The sequence below is a fragment of the Trematomus bernacchii genome, unplaced genomic scaffold (assembly GCF_902827165.1).
Source record: "Trematomus bernacchii unplaced genomic scaffold, fTreBer1.1, whole genome shotgun sequence".
Classification (NCBI taxonomy): Eukaryota; Metazoa; Chordata; class Actinopteri; order Perciformes; family Nototheniidae; genus Trematomus; species Trematomus bernacchii.
The window spans coordinates 1559669-1582727 of record NW_022988066.1 but is presented as its reverse complement, the minus strand read 5'-3'; the positions used below and the strand labels follow the sequence as shown (position 1 = coordinate 1582727).

Genomic DNA, 23059 nt, shown 5'->3' with positions numbered 1-23059 from the left:
AGGACTATCTCAACCTTTGTGTCATTCCCTCCCTCCTTGTTCCTGTTCAGTGTAAAGGCAAACTGAAGCCCCCCATGTGTAAATGGCTCTTTCAGAGATGCTGCACTTCATCTATACACCTGGGGTTCAGGAACTTAGCAATGTAGCTTCTCTGATGAGAAATTATATCAAGATTTATTCTTATACACCGTTGACCAAATGGAAGAGACGTGTCAACCAAAATGAAAGGGCCACTGTACTGGACACATCACCTAAGATACAATCAAATCCAAATGCAATGTTTAACCCTTTTATTTCCTTGGACAACATTTTGTGTTTTAGGATTTTATATTTAGCTAGGGACATTATTTTAAATCTAGCGGAGATCCCGAAGTTTCCAAAAATATGTGTATACATGATGATTAAATCAAGCAACATTAAAAAGAAAAACATATTTTCCCCTTTAATACTTATTATTTCAACAATCTTAACGGACATTTTGCCTAAAAACATTTGGCCCATCCACTCTTCCATTTACAAACACCTCCAACACGTGCCCTCCACTGCTACAGGAAACACAGAGAGACATGGAAGTGCACATGTGTCTAAAAAAAGAAGTTTTGCAAATGTAATTTCATAATGAAATCACAGAAGAGTGGTGTTATTTTACACGTTAGTGACAAAAATCTTCACATCTCAGTGGGTGATGGAGGCCATGTCATCAGCAGTCATATCACTCGAGATGAAGGAATGCAGAGTGGCTACATCAAGGTACTAAAAAAGTCATGTCTTTTTGGACTTGCATTTTATTCATTTTTGCATGAATAATAATTTCAGAATGAATCTATGCATGATGGAGACTAACTTGAGGGGGTACAACTTCATCATCCCACCTGCAGCTCTTCTTCTGCAGAGATAATGAAATACAGACCTTCATGATGCACTGAGCTAATGCTGCTTTGACAAGTGTAAACTCATTTATTGATTTAACTGTATTTGAATTGATTTAATCTGCGCTTGGCTCAACTTAATGCTGAGTTTTTATTGGTACTGCATGCCCAGAGACTGACTTTTATTTCTTAAGAAACATGAAGAGAGATCTGCCAGCTGAAAAACATCCAAAGAACTTCTGAGGACAGCATGGGGAGAGAAAAAACAGAAAACTCTCAACAATATGACAAAGTGCTATTGTTAATTGGACTGTGAATATTCCCAGATATGTTATCTGGTTACTGTAGAAAAGAGGAAAAACCCACATTTCAAGATTCAAGATTCAAAGGTTTTAATGTCATATGCACATAAGCTACAGTGTAGAAATGGCAATGAAAATCGTATGACCCGAGCTCCTCCAACAATGCAACATATAATAGAATACAACTATACAAATTGACGATGTGCAGCGTCACCACTAAAAACACACACAAGTCTAAATAATTTATAAATGCCATTGTCACAACATTTATATTGCATTTACAATTTTCAAAATAAATGTTGACAAAAAGGCTGGTTTTGTCACTGGCAGGTTAAAACAATAATGACCATGATAATAGAAAGAAGACTACATCATTTTCAATACAACAATTATTCATTATTGTTTTATTTAGACTTTTGTAATTGTTTCTACTTTATAAGTTGTGTTCAATGCAATGAGTACAATTTGGCTTCTACTGTACATTGAGAAAGTAATGAGGGAATGAAGCAGGGTGCAGCGGGGGCTCATGGTACTGCATCGAGTGGAAGGAGGAGGAGAGAGGAAGTTCTCCAAAACTTTTTTTCCCCTGAAAGGATTGTGGAGAAGCTCCGTTAGATTTTCAGAAGAAGGGGGATCCGACCATAAGAAGTGAAGAAAACGCAGTGGAGCTAACGGTGTCTAAAAGTGAATCCCTTCTTCTCGTGTTGTCCCCTCTCACATGAGAGCCGTGAACAGGGACGCGTGTGTTTGCCTTTGTTTTGAGTATTTTGTTCCTTCCCAGACTGAGAGGACTTACACCATCAGAGGCGATGAGATGTGAGTGAGCTATGCCTTGTGGAAATGGACAGACTTTAACCAAGCGAAAACATGGCGTCTGCGTCCCGAGGCTTAGCTTCTTCTCCAGTCTGCTTGTGGCGCTCTGCTGCCTGGGGGCATGGGGCTCCGGGCCTGCGGGGGACGGCGGCCGGAGCTGCAGCCCCTGTCCCGTCAACTGCAGCTGCACGCCGGCGGGGCCCCTGCCGTCCTGCGCCGTCAACTGCTCCCACCTCGGGCTGGAGAGGGCCCCGGCAGCGGCGGACATCCCGCCGGACACCACCGTGCTGTAAGTGCAGAGATGGGGGGGACAGGGTCAGGGATGTACGAAGTGGTATATTGAACATGGAAAGCAAGTCATAAGCTACTTTGTTTAAAATATTTGAATTTATTTGACAACTCAATTAATTTTTTCTGTGTAAGGATGCTTGTTGTGTGCCATACAGTGACAGTAGCTAGGGGTCACAGGCTAGTTTACCATGTTTTTGTTTACGCCACATCACACCATAGGCCTACTACTAAAGGATTTCAATTAATTGTATTTGTGCTTTTGTTTTGGTTGTTGTCATGTTGTCGATTATTGATTGGTTAATCGACCAACATATCTTCACCTCCTTTGATAATCGATTTGTCATTTGCGAGAAGCAAAAATGTGAGACATTTAGCTGGTTCCAGCTTTTTACATTTGTGTATTTACTTGTTTTCTGTATTGTGTATCATTGTGTATCATCTTTGTGTTTTGGGTTGCATTTTTGGCCATTTTCTGACAAATTAATAGGGAGGATAATTGGCAGATTGGAGAATACTAAAAGGAATAATTTGTTGCAGCCAGCCGCCAGATTCACTCTGACAGATGTTGTGGTTGGATTGATGTGGCCTTTAAAATAATAAACTATTCACCATTGCTGGTTGTTAAAAAAAAAAGACAAAGAAATATATTAATAATATTTCAAGAAAAACATGCAACATTTGATTCACAGAAGTATAATTTGAAAGAAGTAGCACTTGCTATGCTTAAAGGTGACTTTTTTTGGTGTGACGCAGGCTTCTATTGAAGGCCCTACCTCTTGTGACACTGTGTGTGTGTCTCAGTGTGTGTCTCAGTGTGTGTCTCTAGTAGGTAGTATACATGGAGTTGGTCACCAGAGAAGTGAACTTGGTGTTTGTGGTGCAGCTCAGACTTCAGCCTCTGGTGCTGCTGCAGCGAGAACATTCTGTTCTGCGCCGACTCAAGACACATGCTATCAATTATTTATTTCCCCTCACACTTCCTTCTTATATTTAAGATATTTACCCTTTATACCAGGGATGTAGTCAATGTACAGGAACATCTTCAAGAGGCTTTAGAAAAAAAAACATATATATAATTTAAATTAGTTTTTGGAGTGAAGTGTAAACTGAAAATCTTCACATCTAATGGCAGCGTGCATACGTGTGCTTATTTTGAATGGATTTAAACCTTTCCCTTAATGGCGTCCTTAATGGCGTCTTCAATAGCGCTTGACATTTAATGTTAGTATTTGCATAACAGAGAGGTAAAGTGCTCTGTTAGGTGCCACGTAATGAGAGGCAGACCCTTCTGCAAGATCTGTCTCTAATCATGTCAGACTCTATCGGAGTGCTAATTGCTTTGGTCTATATACAAACCACCTTCATCTCATACCAGCAGAGGCCATATGTGTAGGTGACTGACTGTGAACATTATTGTCCTTGCTAATTTGGCCCCTTGACTGCTGCTCACCTCCCTACAGTATATGCAGGAGCATGAAATTCAAATCAGATCTTCTCATTAGCTCAGATTTCATGGCTGACAATGGCAGAGGGACATGATTTGTATTTTATAATGCTTTAGACAGTCCTTGGTCTGTGTAAGATATTCACTAATTATTTATTGAAAAAAAGGTCATTTTCTCTCAGGGACTTGTCGAGTTACTTGCCATAATCCGAGGCAGAGAATCATTCTCTCAAAATAACAGAAAGGTAACTACAGTTTCTATACATTCATTTTCTAAGCTGATAAAAACAGCACATTCAAGCCACTTTGCTAAGAATTTATCGCTAACAATGTCACATAATTAACTTTAGAAAAAACTGAATGAGACAAGGGTTGAAATATGTGCAAGAACCTGAAAAGAAAGTGAGGTATTATACTTATAGCCCCTATTCTTTAGGAATTGAATTTGAGACCTTGGAGCAGTAAACAAACCGTGGATCTGCACTTGGTTGATTTTCATTTACTCGTCAACAAAGAAGAGGCTATAAATGAATAATAGTAGAAAAACTGTGTGTGTGTGTGTGTGTGTGTGTGTGTGTGTGTGTGTGTGTGTGTGTGTGTGTGTGTGTGTGTGTGTGTGTGTGTGTGTGTGTGTGTGTGTGTGTGTGTGTGTGTGTGTGTGTGTGTGTGTGTGTGTGTGTGTGTGTGTGTGTGTGTGTGTGTGTGTGTGTGTGTGTGTGTGTGTGTGTGTGTGTGTGTGTGTGTGTGTGTGTGTGTGTGTGTGTGTGTGTGTGTGTGTGTGTGTGTGTGTGTGTGTGTGTGTGTGTGTGTGTGTGTGTGTGTGTGTCACAATATGGCTGTGCATACCGTGTGCGGAGGCCCACTGTGCAACCTTTTTCATCCACACTGAGCTACTCCTGCTTTCATTCACAATGTCAGTATATCAATTACTTAAATGAGAATTTGACTACAAAACACATTTGCTGAATTAGTTTTCTATTGACTGATTACTATATTGATCGCCTAATTGTTTCTTGTCTTTTGTAGATACGTGATCAAGAAAAAGAGCATCAATTTGTAGACTCTTCAGTTAGTTAATGGATTTGGTTAACAGTACTATCTTTTAAGAGAATGATTCAAATATTTTGTTGATGGTTTCTATGGTGATAAATGGACAATATGACACCATCCTGATGAAGGCCAGGTAATGAATAAAGCTTGGTGTGCTTCTGTGACGTGTTTAAGCTTTAATGGACTTGCTTTGATGACTCACGCTGGTCAGCACATAAGTTCAAGTATTAGACAGAGGCTACCACTTGACAATTTAAGGAGAGGCAGATGCATGTAAAGCTTTTTCATTTACATTTCAGAGGCATTTACTGTGGTAAAACGAGGAAGTTCTGACAATATAGCAGGTCTGAAATGTGACATTCAAATGTCTGCTGGTTGTGAATGTGTGTGATAGAGGTGGAGAGTGAGAGAATGGAAAAGGCATGATGAATTTAATGCTGAATTTTTCAGGAACTTGGTAGTTTCAAAAAGACGACAATTATTATTTCTATAATAAAAATTCTGCTTCCCAATTATAGAAGTACATTCAACTAGTCCATTCACATGTTGATATGTCACAAACCCAGAACACTACTTTAACAGCGTTTTTCTTTCAGTGAGAAGCAACATGTTTCTGATCCGTCAAATTCAAGGTTGGACAGTAATAAATAACTGAAGCAGCTCTGAAGTCACTTCTGGGAAATGATTGTGGATTACACTCGGATTTTTAAAGTCTCTATAGCCTTCGTTTAGTATGCAGATTGCTGTAACACATTTTTATCGCGGAGCTGTGCCTGCCCTGGCTGGGACAATAGGCAATGAAAGTAAATAAGAAATTCAGTCTTGTGTGTCTGAACGTACTCTGTTTATTAAAACTGATCAGTTTACAATGATAGACGAGATTTGGTTGTAAATCATTTTATACATTTATTTGGCAACAACTAAATAAATGGATTGCTAAGTATTTCGAGCTTCGATTTTAATGCTGTTACTTTCTCTTAAAGGCTTGTTCACCTTGGTCAATAGCTTTCTCGTTAGTGTAGGATACGCTACTGATGATATTGGACTTATATCTGCTGAATCATGTGACCTTTTGTACTGCACATACAGCACCTTCCATATCAAGGTCAGTTCAATCAGTTCTAATAAAAAATAATCCAGAGGCCATGTCAGAGATGAAGGATGTCATCCAATGCAAGTTCACTTTTTAAATTACAGTACAAGCTGAGAAGAACATACAAACATAACGGCAACGAGACATCCACACATTATTTGCAATATCTGGTAAACAAACATGTAGGAGGAAGTCTTTTATTTTTTAAAGAGTTCAATGAACAAAAGATGTGCTATATTTGTTTGGCTTGAGTCTGCCAACAGTCTTGCTGTACATTAAGGTACTGCAGATGTGCTTTAATTTGAATGTTAGTGCTAACAAGCTTAGAATTAGCATGGGAAGAATAACGTGTGAGAACTGGAAACAATGTTAGAGATGGGCCACTGTTCATTCCCATGAAAGTTGATCAGTGGCGCATGAACCCAAAAACCTGACCCTCCAGAACAAAAATACCGGGATCCTGGGATCTTTGATGATATGTTAACATCTTAGCATCACCATTTCAATGCTAATGTTAGTTGGGCCTCAAAACAGTAACAGTCATAACATCGTAACAGTGTCGATGTTTGCATACTGACATGCCTAACACTGCTTGGACGTTGCATTGGATGCAGCTTATATGTGCTAGCAGCATGTTACTTTTTTAATGCTAGCATTGGTTGCCACCAGTTGATGTTTTTGGCCACTTCATTTAACCTGTACAGCATCTTAACATACTAGCACTTTAGTGTGTACCATGCTAACACTGGCTTGTAAGCAACCCGGTATCACGGCAAGACGTGAATATGTCACGGTTTCGTCCCTTCAAACGTGACAGTTACACGGTATTGTTAACATGGCCCAACCAGTGGAGAAATACCCGGAAGTGCCAAGCAAATGGTCTACCGCGACTATTGGTCGGTTTTTATTGTCAAAATGAGATGTTTTTAATTTATTTTATTTTATTTTTAATCGTCACACTTGATTTCGCCGATTTTCTTGTTGCCCTAGCTGGTCGACACCTCTTTTAGCAGAAACAAAGGCTACATTAATGTATTAAATCGATGTTAATCCATGTGTGTGGATCATAGACTAGTGTGGATGTGGAATTAACGGACGTGACGTAACTTGTGCGATTGCGTTGCCAGGCACATCTATGGATTCAGAATTTCAATAGCTTACTGTTAAATGACGGATATACCTTTCTGTCTGATGTTTTACAAATCAGATATTATAAGTAAAACATGTGAAATAATATAGCAATATCCTGTACAATTATGTGAAAACATGAATAAAACTACACATCTTCAGATGTTATACATACACGTGTCCTACACTAATAATACAAAGTTATTATGGCTGTGTGTACCTTGTGTGCACCGCCTAGTGGTTAAAGCACGTTATTGAATTAGTTGTGTATATGATATGTCAATGATCCTTAGAAAATCTTGAAATCTTGAAAGGGATATGCAAAATAGCCATTATATACAGTCTTTAATTAACTATTAGTAGAGAATAACGAGTAATGAATATACTTTATAGGGATCTGCAGATAAATGTTTAGTCTTCTCAAGCAGCAACTATCAAATATCTCTCCTGATTGTTGGCACTTGACAATCACCTTTCCCTGAATTTTACTCAGGTGTAACTAAAGCCTGATTTAAGGGTTGTTTATATTTCACATCATTAATCAGAATCTGCAAAGTAGGGCTGTGCGATTATGGCAAAAATCATAATCACGATTATTTTGGTCAATAATTGATATCACGATTATTAAATACGATTATTCATTGACTTTGAAAACATCCATTTATTGAACTTTAAAACAAATGCAAATAATAATTTGAACAGTATCTTATAACTGTTGATTACCCTGAACGTATAATTCAACTGAAAAACTTTAAATAAATAATATCAAAATAATAAATACCAATAAACAAGATCAACAAATATTTTGGATCGCACTTCCAAAAGCTACTAATCATATATAAATACAAATAAATTAGACCAAAATAAATTAGATCAAATATGTTGCAGTGCACTGTCACAACCTAGCAAAGCAAAATAATTGTTTTATTCGATTATGTTGTTTTCGTAATTGTGGCAGGCCAAAATTGTAATTGCGATTAAAATACGATTAATTGCACAACCCTACTGCAAAGTAACTAAAATAAATGTAGTGGAGTAAAAATACCAGGTTAACCTCTGAATTGTAGTGGAGTAGAATTGCTGTTTTGTTTAGTAATGGATATTGAATATGGAATAAAGGTTTTGACAAGACCTGGTGTAACAATAATCAAAAAGGACATTAAAAGAGCTCCAGATGTCAATGATCTAAACAAAACAGCACACCTTTATGTATATTTAAATACTTTATTAAGGGCAGTGAATTCGTTTTTTCTGTATGTTTTTCAAATCAGTGTTATACAGTAAGTGTCATAGACAGTGTTACATTGCTATTATTATCCTTAAAATATATATAAAACAAAACCATTTATGATCTTTTTTTTGGGTGGTTTACTAATGACAGTTAATTCTGTTTCTGCTATTGATGGTTTCATTTTTGTGAAAAATAATAAAATAATAAAATTCAATAACGTGCTTTAACCACTAGATGTGCCTTTCTATCAGCTGTGCACCGTTATGGTGTAAATACAGCCTATCTACCAATTGGATCAAATATAAAAGTCAGCCGAATTAGTATTGATACTGCAAGGAGACGTATTGTGTGAAAATAAATGTAAGATGTTGTTTAATTGCTGATATATTTATGATCCACGTCACGTTTTCAGTTTTGGCGGCAGTGCTTCCTGTTTGTCCAGAAGTCTTCTCATCAGGGCTCTATAAATACAGAACTACGGCAGATATGTAATATTTAATGCAGCCGAACCGTGTATTACAATGCCGTTATGTGATGACCTCCAAAGAGAAAAGCAAGCAAACTCGGAATAAAGTATTATTTTATTTTTTAAAAATGTTTTCGGATTTCACATCAACAGGAGTCCGGTTAACTAAAATGTCCGTGCGAAACAATACCCCCAACCCATAGATCCGTGGGTGAATAATGTCAATCACCACATTACACACATTCCTTCACATTTACATTTTAATTTACATTAAAGTATTTCGTGAGGCCGTCTAAAATGTTTTTAAATATAATTAGGGTTGTAGTTGAAGAGTTTGTAAATTGCGTTGCCTGGCAACGCAATCGCACAACGTCACGTCCGTTAATTCCACATCCTCACCTCCACACACATGGATTAACATCGATTTAATACATTAATGTAGCCTTTGTTTCTGCTAAAAGAGGTGTCGACCAGCTAGGGCAACAAGAAAATCGGCAAAATCGAGTGTGACGATTACAAAATAAATTAAAAACATCTAATTTTGACAATAAAAACCGACCAATAGGCGCGGTAGACCATTTGCTAGGCACTTCCGGGTATTTCTCCACTGGTTGGGCCATGTTAACAATACCGTGTAACTGTCACGTTTGAAGGGACGAAACCGTGACATATTCACGTCTCCCAGCATGGTAGATCGTCACATGTTCACGTCTTGCCGTGATACCGGGTTGCTTGTAAGCACACTATTATTTGATATGCCCTTGTTAATGTTACCAATTAACCTGGGGTCTTTGGTTGGAAGTTGCTGTAGCCATGCTGTTGGAAGGGCTATAAAGAAATGTGTACACCACTTTGAAGTTGGTCAATATTTCCCTATGTCTTGTGTTGTATGCTGTTTCTACATAAACATTTTTTCCACTCGATGGTCGGGAGTGGAAAAAGCAGTTGCACTGTTTACAGATGAGTTTAGAAGTACTGTATGTAGGGAGACTAGTCTTATCTGGTTTCTTAACAACAAAAATTATGTTTGTTAAGTGTACCCTTTCCCTGGTCAGGAGGGTTGTGTGGCATCCCCATGGCACTGAGATGCACAAAGACACACTTCAGGGGTGGAGATCCTCTTTTGAGACAAGTCTACAGGGAGCAACTTTGGCTTTTGCAGTCCTGAGGCTTCGCAGCTGTCAAAGAGACAAGACTCAATCTCAAATTCCCCCACTTCTCTGTGGGTTTTCTATCTCTGCTTCTATCATCCATACAACCATCTAAACACCAGATATACACATACCTGCTTTAATGAAGTGGGAAAGGAAAGATTGAATCTAGTGGCCATATGTGAGGAATAATTTGTTGTGTTACCATGGCAATTGTAACCAATGACATCACCCGCAGAAGCACAGACATTCCGAGGGGAAGAAACAGGGAGTGAAGAAGAAGACGAGGCGGCTCCCATGCTTTCCACCTCTGTGTGTGTGTGTCCATGAACTAAATAATGTTTAACTGCTGGTAACAGAAATGTCTTGGTTCATTATTAACTAATTCAAGCTGTGAGGGTGGTTGTTACACGGTAGACTGAAGAAGGAACTCTTTTCGCAAGAAGTCCTGGGAGTGTTTGTGTTTGTCTTGGTCCTTTTCTTAATTCTTTGTAAGTTTGTGGCATGGAAACACTTCCCTCTTCCTCAAACCTTTCATAACATTTGATGGCTAGCACAAAATAAGCTGCTTTGTCATAAACCCTCTTGTGCACATCTGGGCATCATTCACATAGTTGGCTGTAAATCTTCCCGCTGAAGCTCTGCCAGATGTGTTGTGTTCACAGATGAAAAGCCTGAAAAATAAACAGATATACAGACTGGAAACTCACTGGGTAACAGTTGTTTTGTGCCAGAAACTGAAAACATCAGTGTATTTCTTTTTAAAGCGCCTTCTCTTCTTTGAGTTTATGGTTTCCACATCTGTTCTCTTATGAAATTACACATCATGTATATCTGTAGGAGTTATTTTTAAACAAGGTTTAACACTGAGTAATGTACGCTTAGATTAGCACATGAAATGTTCAGCGAAATAAATTACATTACTCATCAACTGAAATGTAATAGATAGGATAGCTGATCTTAAACTGAAAAAATACACTTATTTCCTTTGAAATAACACTCCAGTTAAAACATTTGGTGTGGACTGTCTGTAACAAACTTTGTAGTTTGCCCATTGCCAAAAAACAGCAGCTGTGTCTCAAAGCTAGCATTAATTCTGTGTCAGTGCATTCAGTGACGTTACAAATATCCATAGAACCTGCTCAGATCACACTGGCAGCATAATATGACACTCTGCAGTCCATCTAATGCTCAGTTTGTAGAAATGGCTATAAATATATGGCAAACATATTTTTTTTTAAATCATAGCATTGATCATGAAGCCACATTTTTGTGAAACTGGACAATGAAGAAGTTTATTGTTATGATTTACAGTCGGAGTGGTTTTAAAAGGTACATACAGGTGTGCGTGCGTGTGGCGCAGTGGGTTGTGTGTAGGTGTTCGGATCAGGGGGTCACAGGTTCAAACCCCACTGCAGTCAGCATGTCGTTGTGTCCCTGGGCAAGACACTTCACCCCAAATTGCTCCTGTGGGGATTGTCCACAGTATTGAGTATGTAAGTCGCTTTGGATAAAAGCGTCTAACAAGTGACATGTAATGTAATAGTGCCGCACTGTTGATGTTTTCTTTTGCTTTCATCGTCAACATTCATTGGTCCGTGCACAAGGTGATTGAATTGTGTATAGTCTGGTGATAAAACCCCATTGTTTTATTATATATCTTGAAGGGGAGTTGCAGCCATAGGTAGACTTTGACAGCATCACAACAATTGGCTTTGGAGGTAAAAGCTACACCTATAATAAGATAATTAGAGGCTGTTGGAAGAGTGTGGAGAAGGAAAGAAAGGAGAATGAATAAACGTAAGTCTTCCTGATTGAACGTACGCAGAGCTTCATTAGAATCCATTGAAAGTGAGAAAATGCAAGCTGAAAAGATACTGTTTACAATTGTCGTCACAAGGTTGAGTGTTTGACTCTAAATAGATTGCTTCTGGGTGGAGTGTCACTTCAAGAAAAATACTGGCACTTATGGTGGAAAGATATAAATGGCACACATGTAGAAAAAGACACTAAACATAGCACTCTTTACTGTATAGTATACAATAAGATGAAGGCCATTGCATAGCCAAGTTTCTTTAGGCATGTTCATTGAGTTGCTGCTGTATGTACTGTAAGAGTCTTTCTATGCAACAGAGAATACATACAGCAGAGAGACAAGAGTAAAGTTCAAAACCATGTATTTTGTTGTTTTTGGGTAAAAAGGTGAGCAAATCTGACTCAATAAATGCGTAAATGCCCTCAAAACTATGATTTCCTAATTAAAGGGGCCCTATGATGCTAGTTTTCAGGTTCAAATTTGTACTGTATGTTGTGCCTCTACTGTGACATGTTCTCGTGCTTTAATGTTGAAAAAGCTCTTTATTTTTCTCATACTGCCTACTGCAGCATCTCTTTTCACCCTCTGTCTGAAACCAGAGCCCAGTCTGCTCTGATTGGTCTTAACCTATCATGTACAATGTGGGTGTTGGTGCACTTTAGCCAATAGATGCCTTACTTTGTGATGTCACTATTTTACAGAAGTAAAGAAAGTCCAATGGAGGCGTTTCAGGCTGTGTGTGGGAGAGAAACTCCCTCTGGAGGGAACTTTGGGATGTTAGCCTTAGTAGATCATTTACATGCACAAAAACCAACAGACTACAGGAAAGGGAAACCCCAAAAAAGCATATTAATGCCCCTTTAAAGTAATTCATTATGGCTGCTTCATTTGACTGTGCTCAATTCAACTAATGCATGTCTTTTAGGCTTTATGGTAATAAGAGAATACCTACATTAGAGATTCATATTGCTCAATGACATAAAAGTCATTATATGTTTTCCACCTAATTCCCCTTTGGCTTGGGTTGTGCCACGGAGGGAATAGAAATCACACTATGACAGGTGTTCACCGCAGCAGAGGAATCATTTGGATTTCGCTTCAGCTCATAAAGCACTTGATCTGTTGTCTCCCTCTTCACCTGCAGGAAGAAGTGGAGAGTAATAATTGGATTTTGTTCCCTTCCTTAGATATGAAAACCTAAGGCAAGACTCAAGAGTGACTGTCAGTGTGCGTTTGTGTGTAGTGTGTTCAGAAACACAGTATTTGTTTGTATTCTGCTCACACTGGGCGCAGAGAGTGACAGAGATAAAGATATCTCAGAATAACAGACCGCTTGCATTGTGTTAAGTTTTCATTTAATGTCCACAAAGCAGTCGATTGACAATAAAAGCTCATTTTGCAATTTCCTTTTCAAGTGAAGGAATTTTATGTTGTAACCTTGTCACCGCTTAACGATTATTGCAACTGAAACATCATGAGCATGTACTGCAAAAGCATCCCCTGATTTGATTTATAACAACCAGAAATAGCACTGTGATCAGAGTTAATATAGGGAGGAGTGGCACAGACTCACAGTTTGAAGGTCCGAGACAAATCATTAATTTTCATCTGACATTTTTCCTGCCAGCAGCCGAGCTCTGAGCTGTCAGGGCGGCTAATGATACGCTAGACTCGAGGATGTTGCCGTCTTATTTAACTGCTGACATGCTTCATTATCGTGCACGCTGCTCTTGCTGTTCCACTTGTTGAATCAGTTTATGTGGAGCTTTCCCTCTTTTTACAAACATAGAATAAATTATACTTCAGTGCAGCTGCCATGCAAAACGTTGTGGAGAAAGGATGGAAATAAGCATATTTACTATTTATGTCAGTGTACACAGCAGTGCCTGCAAGATTACAGATGTTTAATCTATCTGAAATGTTAAAATATGACAATTTGCAAAGTCTTATTTCCATAAAGCATGTATGCAGGTTTCAGTAGATGTAGAAGACCTTTTCAGGATGTTTGTATGAATCATTCATACAAACATCCTGAAAATACTTTTAGTTGTCGGCTTTTTTTAATACATTTGAAATGTTTGCTCAAAACATGCTTTGTGAATGTCAATAGCAAAAACTAACATGGTTAAGTCATTTCTTGTTTAACAAATATATGAGAACATTTCTGAAGAAATACTGCCTTCAAAAATTTGAAAATGGAACAAAACAATCCCACAATCCAATCATTTTAATTTGAAAGATGTGAAAACAAGTGCTATTGCAAAATGTGGCCGATTTCATAAAAGATCAAAATGACTTTACATGTCACTTGTTAGACGCTTTTATCCAAAGCGACTTATAATTAGATTAACTAATCACTAACAGGGTGAATTATGCAGTGTTTTTTAACAGAGTAATGAATGACGGAAAGAGGAAGTGATTTTGCACACAGCCATGGTAAACATACAGTAGATGGATACAAGGGCTGCCCTCCACAAAAAGGTTTTTCTAGTCGACCAATTGTCTTCAATTCAGGCGATTAGTCGACTAATATATAATATATTTATAAATGTCTTCTCCCAAAATAGTTTCAGTTTCAAAGGCTGATAAAGAACGTTATTATAACAGCATGGCACGCTGTGCTTCACATAGAATATAAAACCAAACTGTAATAATGAACCATTGAAATATAAATTCAATGTTACACGTAGAAAGCGCATGAGAGTCAAAGTGCAACTCAAGGACGGAGAGGTCTGCCCGTCAGCGGTATAAACAGCAGAAGCTCCGGTAAGAATTCTTAATGTGTGTGTGTGTGAACAAGCAGGGAGGACACACACTGAACATTAAGTTCTAGTTTCTATAATTCATATCTGAATTGGCGTCAGAATGATTATATATTATAGTTCTATATGTTGATGCGATGCTAGGCTGCTGCCTGACTGCTGCTGTTTTCCTCCGATTATGAGAAAGAAACACACGTTGTCGGGATAATTAAGCTCCGTGTTTTGTTATGACCGGCGTTCAGAAAGCTGCGCTCCGATGGCGGGGATGTGCAGGCGACTATTTGCCTGCAGGGTTTAAACTCCTAATGAATTATCTTAATGACCTGGCACAGATCTAGATGAAGTGTGAGGATCTTTTCCAGCTGACACGTCAAAGCACACGCAGCGCACAGAGTTTTTTTCCTTTTTTATTTCCTTCTACTAATAGACTAATGACATTTTTTTTTCCGTCGACTTACGTTTAGTCGACTAGTTGGGGGCAGCTTAATGGATAGCATCCAAATGTTAGTATTATAGGGATAAATACCCTTATTACATATCGGATCTGCACAAACAAGATATCGATTAGCAAGCTGAGATTCCACAGATTCTAGGGGTATAAGTATCATCACTGAGCGATCAGAACTCGTGACAGGGCAAGCAAATATAGACATCACAACACGGAGCTTTACGGAGCAAAAACAGGACATTGTCTTACCTTAGCTGTTGTTCTGATCAAAAGTCGTGTTCAATGGCATTAAAACGATAAAAACGCTGCTGAAGGTTAACCCAATGTGTCAATAATGTCAATAACAGAGATATCATATTAGCTGCTATGATAGCTACCAGAGTGTATGACAGCTTCCGGTTTTGGGCATTCTGGCTACGCATCACTCGTCCACCAATGGGTAATGTTTAGATGGATTTTAGGAACTTCCCCTCAATTCTATTGGCTCTAACGGTTAAAAAGAGATGTCAATCATCAAAATCGATGTTCAATCTGAATTTACTTTAAAATAAAAAAAATCTATATTGATTCTGACTCTTCTACATCCAACTCACTGGTGTATCATTGCTTTGAGAAAAAAGAGTATTCATTTACCCATTTTAGAAGTGAAGTTATGGTAATTTGTTCTGGGAATGTCATTTTCGAGCCTGAGACCTGAAAAACAGGCTCAGGGCTTAACAGGTTAAAAGGAATTATAATTGCGAACAACCTTTAATAAGCCCATATCTTCCAATATGCCATGCATACATCTGGCCGAAGTTCAAATGCAGTTTCAAGCCACAGTTTACAATCAAATGATTAGAATTCAAACTGACTGGCGGTCAGGTTAATAAATAATGAAAAACCGAGCATATGTCATGACTGGAATTTAATAAACTCATGCATAATTTCAGCTCATACAAGACAGAAACCAGGTGTACATATGAATATTTGGAGTAAAGTGAGGGACCAAAAGAAGCCAATATCCATCATTACTCTAACATTGCAATCCATTTTTTGTAAATGTGATTTTTACGTAGCTGTATTTAAAAATCTTAATGAAAGAGAAATATATGAATGTTACTTTAATCAATCACTTCCCATTTTTGTTTCTGACTTAAGTTCCAATGATCGTTTGTTTTGATATTGATGAGAGAGAAATAACTGCAGATGACAGGTGCTTGCATTTCTTTGGTGACACATTAGACAGTGTGTTAAATTGCAGCGGGGGAAGGGGGTCTAAAGTAGTGTCGGAAAAACACAATATTAGTCGATGTTTTCACATTTCTGGCATTGGCATTAATTTCAAAATTTCAAAAAAACAAAAAGAAGGGAATTTCAAACTGGACTTTTGTATTTGATTTTGAGTTATGGGTTTTTGCAGTTAATGTCAATACTGAGTTTGTTATACTGAGTTGAAAATAATAACTAGTTAGTTTTTTTTCTTTCTGTCGTTGTCACAAACCAGAAACACTGCGGCCGGAGCCCCATTTCTGTTTCAAGCCCACATTTTATGACTTCAAGAAATGTTGGACTCACACAGTTTCATTTACCAGAAAAAGAGTGAGCAATGAGCTTGAGACAGTGTTACAGCAGTTCTGTTTTTCCTGCATTCATTGACAGCATGTAAGCGTGTGTATGTGTGTGTCTGTGTGCGCTTTACTTTGAGTGAGTGTGTTAGACCGCTGCACACAGCTGCCCTTCACTTGCCAGCTGGACACCAGACGACCCAGGCAGCAGCAGCTGGAAAAATGGACAGAATGTTCTCAAGAGTAGAGTGTTTGTGACCCAGTCAGAGTCCAAGAAGCAAAACGTTTTTTTAGACCAAACCTGTTCATTTAACATCCCAGATTCTCTTCGTGCAGTATAGGGAAAGTAAGCCCTTACTTGTGACCCATGCTGGCAGCTCTCACATTAAGCAGAGTGGAGGCAGTAAGACAGGCGCCCAAGGGACACGCAGCTCACAGTAGGGGCGATTGTTCTCCATACCTGGCATCGGTCGCTCACTGCTAGTCTCCCACTTTATCGTCTGCTTACCTTTACCACCTGCCTTCTCCAACTCCATCTCATTTCGTCCAGCATTCCCTCCCGTCAGACTGTCTGCCCAACATTTGAACATAAACAAAGCAGCAGAGGGAGGAAAATAAAGGGAGAAAGAAATTGTGAGAAGTGACTGGGGGAGGGAGGGAGGGAGGAATCAGGCAGGGATGCTGAGGGGGATGAAAGCGACCGCAGAGCAGTCTGTGTTTAGTGGGTTAGTGGAGCGCTGGCCTTCACTTACGGGGACTTGGACCACTTGGCCACCGCCATGCAGCAGATACCGGTCCGTCCCACCATCAGACCTACATCACAGTTTTCTTCGCCAAACTCATTTTTGTGCAGAAGGAATTCCAGCAGATATCAATCTACTTCAGTGGCTTTCTTTTGTCTTTTTCATTTCCTCCATCCCACCTCAGATTGATGTGTTCCTCCAGAGCTCATACCCACTCCTCGTGTGTGTGTGTGTGTGTGTGTGTGTGTGTGTGTGTGTGTGTGTGTGTGTGTGTGTGTGTGTGTGTGTGTGTGTGTGTGTGTGTGTGTGTGTGTGTGTGTGTGTGTGTGTGTGTGTGTGTGTGTGTGTGTGTGTGTGTGTGTGTCTGTGTGTCTGTGTGTCTGTGTGTGTGTGTGTGTGTGTGTGTGTGTGTGTCTGTGTGTGTGTGTGTGTGTGTGTGTGTGTGCGCTCTTATCCTCCAGCTCAGAATAAGTGGCACCAGACAGGCCTTATAAGGAGTGGTTAGATCATTGGCCACACCGTTAGTAAAACAGAACCATATGTGTGCTGTGTGTGTGTATGTGTGCGTAAGTAAAACCATGTGTGTCCAGAGGTAGCTGAGAGAACGGGAGCCTGTTGCTAATAGTCATTGTGAAGGTCACATTATATGGTCATGTTAAACACACACACACACACACACACACTTCCTCTACCTAATCTCCTTTTGTGTATGTAGCGAATCCCACAAGTTCATATTTCCTGCATAAATTGCATAATAGTTTTACACACACACACACACACACACACACACACACACACACACACACACACACACACACACACACACACACACACACACACACAACTTGCCTAAAGGTAGAGAGCATCACATAATGCGAGGTGTCAGCCTAATGTGTGAATGATCAGCTTGTGGGCGGAGCGTCTCAATGTTGTCCTGTTTCATCTGCTGATGGGTTTAGCAGAGGAGATTTCTCTTCCTCTTCTCCCTTTCTTTCCCTCTCTGTCCCTCTCTTTCCCTCTCTCTCCCTCTCTGTCTCCATCTTTCTTACACAGCGTGTCTGGAATGTACAGATGTTTCCTTTTGGGAATGGGCGTCCTGCTCTGTTCACACACACACATAGAAAGACAGAGAGCGAGGAGAAAGGAGTGTACATTCCCATACCCTCAAACACATTTTCCTGTTTTAGACTTTGATTTTTAATCGTTGCTGTGAAATTAGCTGAACACACTCCAGGCTGGTGTTTTCTTGTCGTCTCTGACACACACAAAGCATTTTGTCCTTCCTCAACCTCTTGCTTCTTGTCTCCTTGTTTTTTCTTCTCTCACTTTTGTCTCGTCCTAAAGTGCAGCTGAGGCTTTCATGCGAAGGCACACAGGAGACCGAAGCCACTTAACTAAGCTTGACTCCGTCCTGCTTCCTCTTCTGCTCCCCTTGTCTCCGCAACTCCTCATTTCCTGGCTCTTTTATCTGCCGGTGTCTCACTGACTCGGTGATCAGTAGTGTTTACTTTCTATGTACTGAACACACTTTTAACCTTGTGCTTGCACTGCAAAATATGTGCATGTATACTTGACCTTGTATACTGGAGCAATAAATCAGCCAGGCTTGTAGTATATTGGCCCGTATAAATGTAATGCAGATTTACTGCATTGCCATTGCCTCATAGTTTGGCCGATTAGTAACACAGAATTATTATACAGAAATGCCAAAGATATGTTACATAGCTCCCCCATTAGGGAGAATTTGATCTGTATGCATTCCAACTTTAAAATCACTCGATACTAAGGTTGGTCCCAATTTTTCAATAACCAAGGATTCTTTGCTCAAATAATAGCAGTATATCAGTATTTACCTATCCATTAGTGATATCAGTGTCGGCCTACTATCATGTTTTTTTTAAATAACACTTAGTAAATCAAATGGCCATTAACATTAGTAGAAGAAAATATGTACACTTGCAATTAAAAAAAAATGCATATAAATGCAAATGTCCTGAAATTGAATTTTTAGTATGCCTCTCCTGCATCTTAATTATTTTTTCTCATTAAACATATTTCAACGTTTTACGAAACGAATACGGAACATTTGAGATATTCCTTACTATGTGAAGTACCGTCTGCTGGTTCTCACTGTTCTGCTCATCTTTCATTTACTCCTTTTTCTATTGTTGGAAAGACTGTGTGCATTAATTAAGTGCTTTATGTGGGCGAGTGACATTTACATTGTCATTTGCCGTCTTATCTGCCTTCCATTCACATCCTGCCTCACGGGGGTTTATTTCCTACTGAATAATTAAAGTGATCCCCCGTAACTCACAGACCAAATTAGCCAAAGGAACCCACTAATCTCGTTATTATGACAATAGAAATTATTCTCATTGGAGGTTTAAAACTTTTGGGAACTATTTTGGGATCTTGATGGTGTAAACAGACAGTGAAATTACTTTTGATTAGTGATCAATACAGTGTTTTGGACAATCAATACAGCTTCAAAAAACCTTTATTCTACTCAAATGTCACTACACAAGAAGTTGCAGCGTCATAGTTGTTGATATGTGTTGCATAATAGGGAATGTTGTTTGGATGCCTTGGCCTCTGCTTCTTTGATGATGATCAATATAATGTTTTAATTAATCTTTTAGGAGTCCTCCAACTTGGTAAAAGAGTGCCCTGTTTAATTCCATTATTTTATTTTGCAACCATCATGACCCCAAGTTTGTATTTGGCTGGGGACTATTTTCTGTCACTTGCTCGAAAATACTTTTCGTGCTACTTTATGAGTTAAAAGTAAATATGGACTGAAAATCTTGAAGGTTGGTAATATCAAAGAAAAGTATTTTTTAAGTTAATTTAAGAAAAAAGGATAGTGATATGTGACATCTGTGACAAAAAAAAACACAGAACTGGTTGCATTGTTGTTGTAGGGCTGTCATGGTTTCTGAGTTACACTACATGATTATTGTGGCCAAAATGAATTACTATAAGAATATTAACAAGACATTTCTAGAGATTAAATAAAATATGTATTAATGCTATCAGTAAATATCAACTTTAACTTTACATATTGTGTTTTTTGTTTCTTCTTTGGCAAAACAATTGAACTCAAAATAGTGTTGGCAGTGGAGAGGAATTCTCCAACCATCACAAGACATTATTTTGTAGTTTAATTAATAACTTAATAAATTATTAAAAGGTTCATCAGTACAGGTATACACCCCTTGTGCATAGTATTGTGTCCTCCAGCATTTGTACTGAACATCTTATTTAGGGTGTATGTTATCTTCGATAAAGATGAACCTTTATTGATCCCATACGGGAAATTCAGTTTTCCACTCTGTAAACACAGTGTAGATACATATATCTACACTGTGTTTAGTGGGTTATATCTACACTAGTTATATGTTTAACACACACACAGTACAGTACAAATACACACATGCATTGGAATACATGTATATGCATTATAAAAGTGGCACCTTTCCAGTCCACAATGTATTTGTTGAGTCTGATTGGGAATTGAAACGCCAACCCTCCGGTTACGATGACGAGTCCCTACAGACGGAGCTACTGTTATATGTTTCTCTTTGCAATCTTAAAATGTAATTTCCCAGCACATGCACAGCCACAGGTAAATAAATGGTGTCGCCTGAAGATGATTGTGTGATTTTGTGTGCCTGCAATCATCTTGCCCTGTCATGCATTTTAAATGTGGACATGTCGGTTTGTTCCCGCAGAGACCTTTCCAGGAACCACATCTCCTCCCTTGATACCAGCCTGCTAGATCGTCTCACTGGCCTCCGAGAGCTGTGAGTCTGCAATGCATTTAAATATTCATATACAGTTTCAACCCATCTATCTGCATCTCTCTTGATATATGTAACTATATATCTATCTTTTAGGTATCTCCAAGGAAACAAGATCAAAGTTCTCCCGAGGGGAGTATTCTGCTGCGGACCGCTGTCAATCCTGTGAGTACAAAGTCAAGAACAGATGAGGACCTTCGCAAACCCAAGGTCGAGAGTAGAGGAGGATGAGGAAGATGAAAAAAAAAAAGGGAGAAAGGTCTGGTTTAGTCTGGATTTAAGTAGGCAGAAATCCCTGCAGCAAGCTATCTGGACCGGAGAGCAATCACACACACACACACACACACACACACACACACACACACACACACACACACACACACACACACACCCACACGTGTACGCACACACACATACTAATCAAGGCACGATTAAGTTCAATTACTGCTTACTGCTCCAGGCTCCTACTACCTCCTTCCACCCCCCCGCCCCATTTCTCCCTCTCCCTCCAACCATTACCTTATTTCTTCCACCCACTGAATGGCCATTTAAGCATCTGTGTGTGTGTGTGTATGTGTGTATGTGTGTATTGAGAGAGGACTGGTGGTTTCCATCAGTTCCTTCCAAAACCGCCACACAACGGCCCCATTATGTAGCCTACTGGATAGAGAAGAGAGGGAGGGAGTTAAGAAAAAGAAAGAGAGTAGTATGGAAACAAAGCGGAAAGAAACAAGTCTAACTCTTACTCAGCACTTCAGTTGTTTTGGATTTAGTTAATTTGGCGTTATATATCTGATGCAGTTTTTATGAAGAAGATGTGAAAATGCCCTCTACATTGATCAACACACTGAAAAGTCATTTTGTGTGATTGCAACAATCAGAGAATAACATAGAAGAATCAGCTCCACATCTCCAATCATCCAATGACCCTATTTGTTGTGTCAATAACAGACACCACACAACAATTATGTATCACATAATGACAGTACCATATGAATTGCCACCAATCAGAAAGTCAATAAAAGTGACTTAAGACTTGTTTGAATATGAATTCTGCTTTGTGTGTTCTGCAGCGATTTGAGCAACAATCTCATCGCCACCATAGAAGAAAGAATATGTGACAACCTTTGCAACTTAACTCAAATGTAAGTAATCACAGTTACTTCTTTCTTTCTCTGTATCTCTTTGTCTCTTGTCTTTCCAAAAAACAAAAGAAATCAGATGATCATTCAAATATTATTAGACCCTATTTATACACCGATGTATTAAAGCATTATGTTACAAACACCTCTGATCACACATGCTTAGATAAGCAGCACGTTTCCAGTTACCTCGTCTACGCTCAAGATGAATGAAGCTTTATTTCAGACTGCAGTGGGAGGTAGTGAGTAGTAATTATTCCTAGAAGAGACATACGTTTTCTTTTTGAGCACATTTTTATTCAGCACAGTTAAATGTAGTCGGTAGTAATAATAATAATAATAATAATAATAATAATACATTTCATTTCCAAAGGTCCCTTATTGTTTTTTTCTTGAAAGGTTTTTCTCTCCCCCTTCCATCCATTGCTCCATGTATTTACCCTGCTTTTTTCTTTTTTGAAGTTGTTACGAGTTAAAGGTAGGGTAGGTAAGTTTGAGAAACCGACTCGAGATCGCTAGAATTTGAAAATACACAACCGGAGGAAATCTGCCACTTCCATACAGAGCCCCTCCTCCAACACACACGAACGCGCACATGACCAATGAGGGCACGAGATAAGTTTGTGCACAGATGGAAGGCTGACAGGCAGGTAGGCCATCCAGTTATTTTAGCAGGGCCGGGCTAAAATGATTGGTCGTACTTTTTACAGTATTACGGCTTCCACAGATGACATTTTTTTATGGATTTTTTGTCAAAGCACTTAAGATATTCATTGCTATCGGGATGTTAAGAGCATTCCATGGAATATAACAAAAAGTGTATCTCGAGCCGGTTTCTCAAACTTACCTACCCCACCTTTAAGACCAGCGCATTTTCTGTGGTTATGCTAACACTAGCATATAACTTTTATGACCAATTGTGGACAATCCCACGGCCTAATTAGTTAGCTAATTGCATTA

General features: G+C 38.9%; 1 protein-coding gene across 1 annotated transcript in view; it reads left to right on the top strand.

The window, feature by feature from the left end:
- The first annotated feature begins 1794 nt into the window (after window positions 1–1794).
- The window catches only part of pkd1a (polycystic kidney disease 1a), a 71912-nt gene continuing 50647 nt past the window's right edge, over window positions 1795–23059 (top strand). The window contains exons 1-4 of the mRNA XM_034120602.1: window positions 1795–2273; window positions 20889–20960; window positions 21054–21122; window positions 22031–22102. Of these exons, the coding sequence (XP_033976493.1) occupies window positions 1999–2273; window positions 20889–20960; window positions 21054–21122; window positions 22031–22102 (488 nt within the window). The 5' untranslated portion in view covers window positions 1795–1998. The remainder of the gene's footprint in view (window positions 2274–20888; window positions 20961–21053; window positions 21123–22030; window positions 22103–23059) is intronic.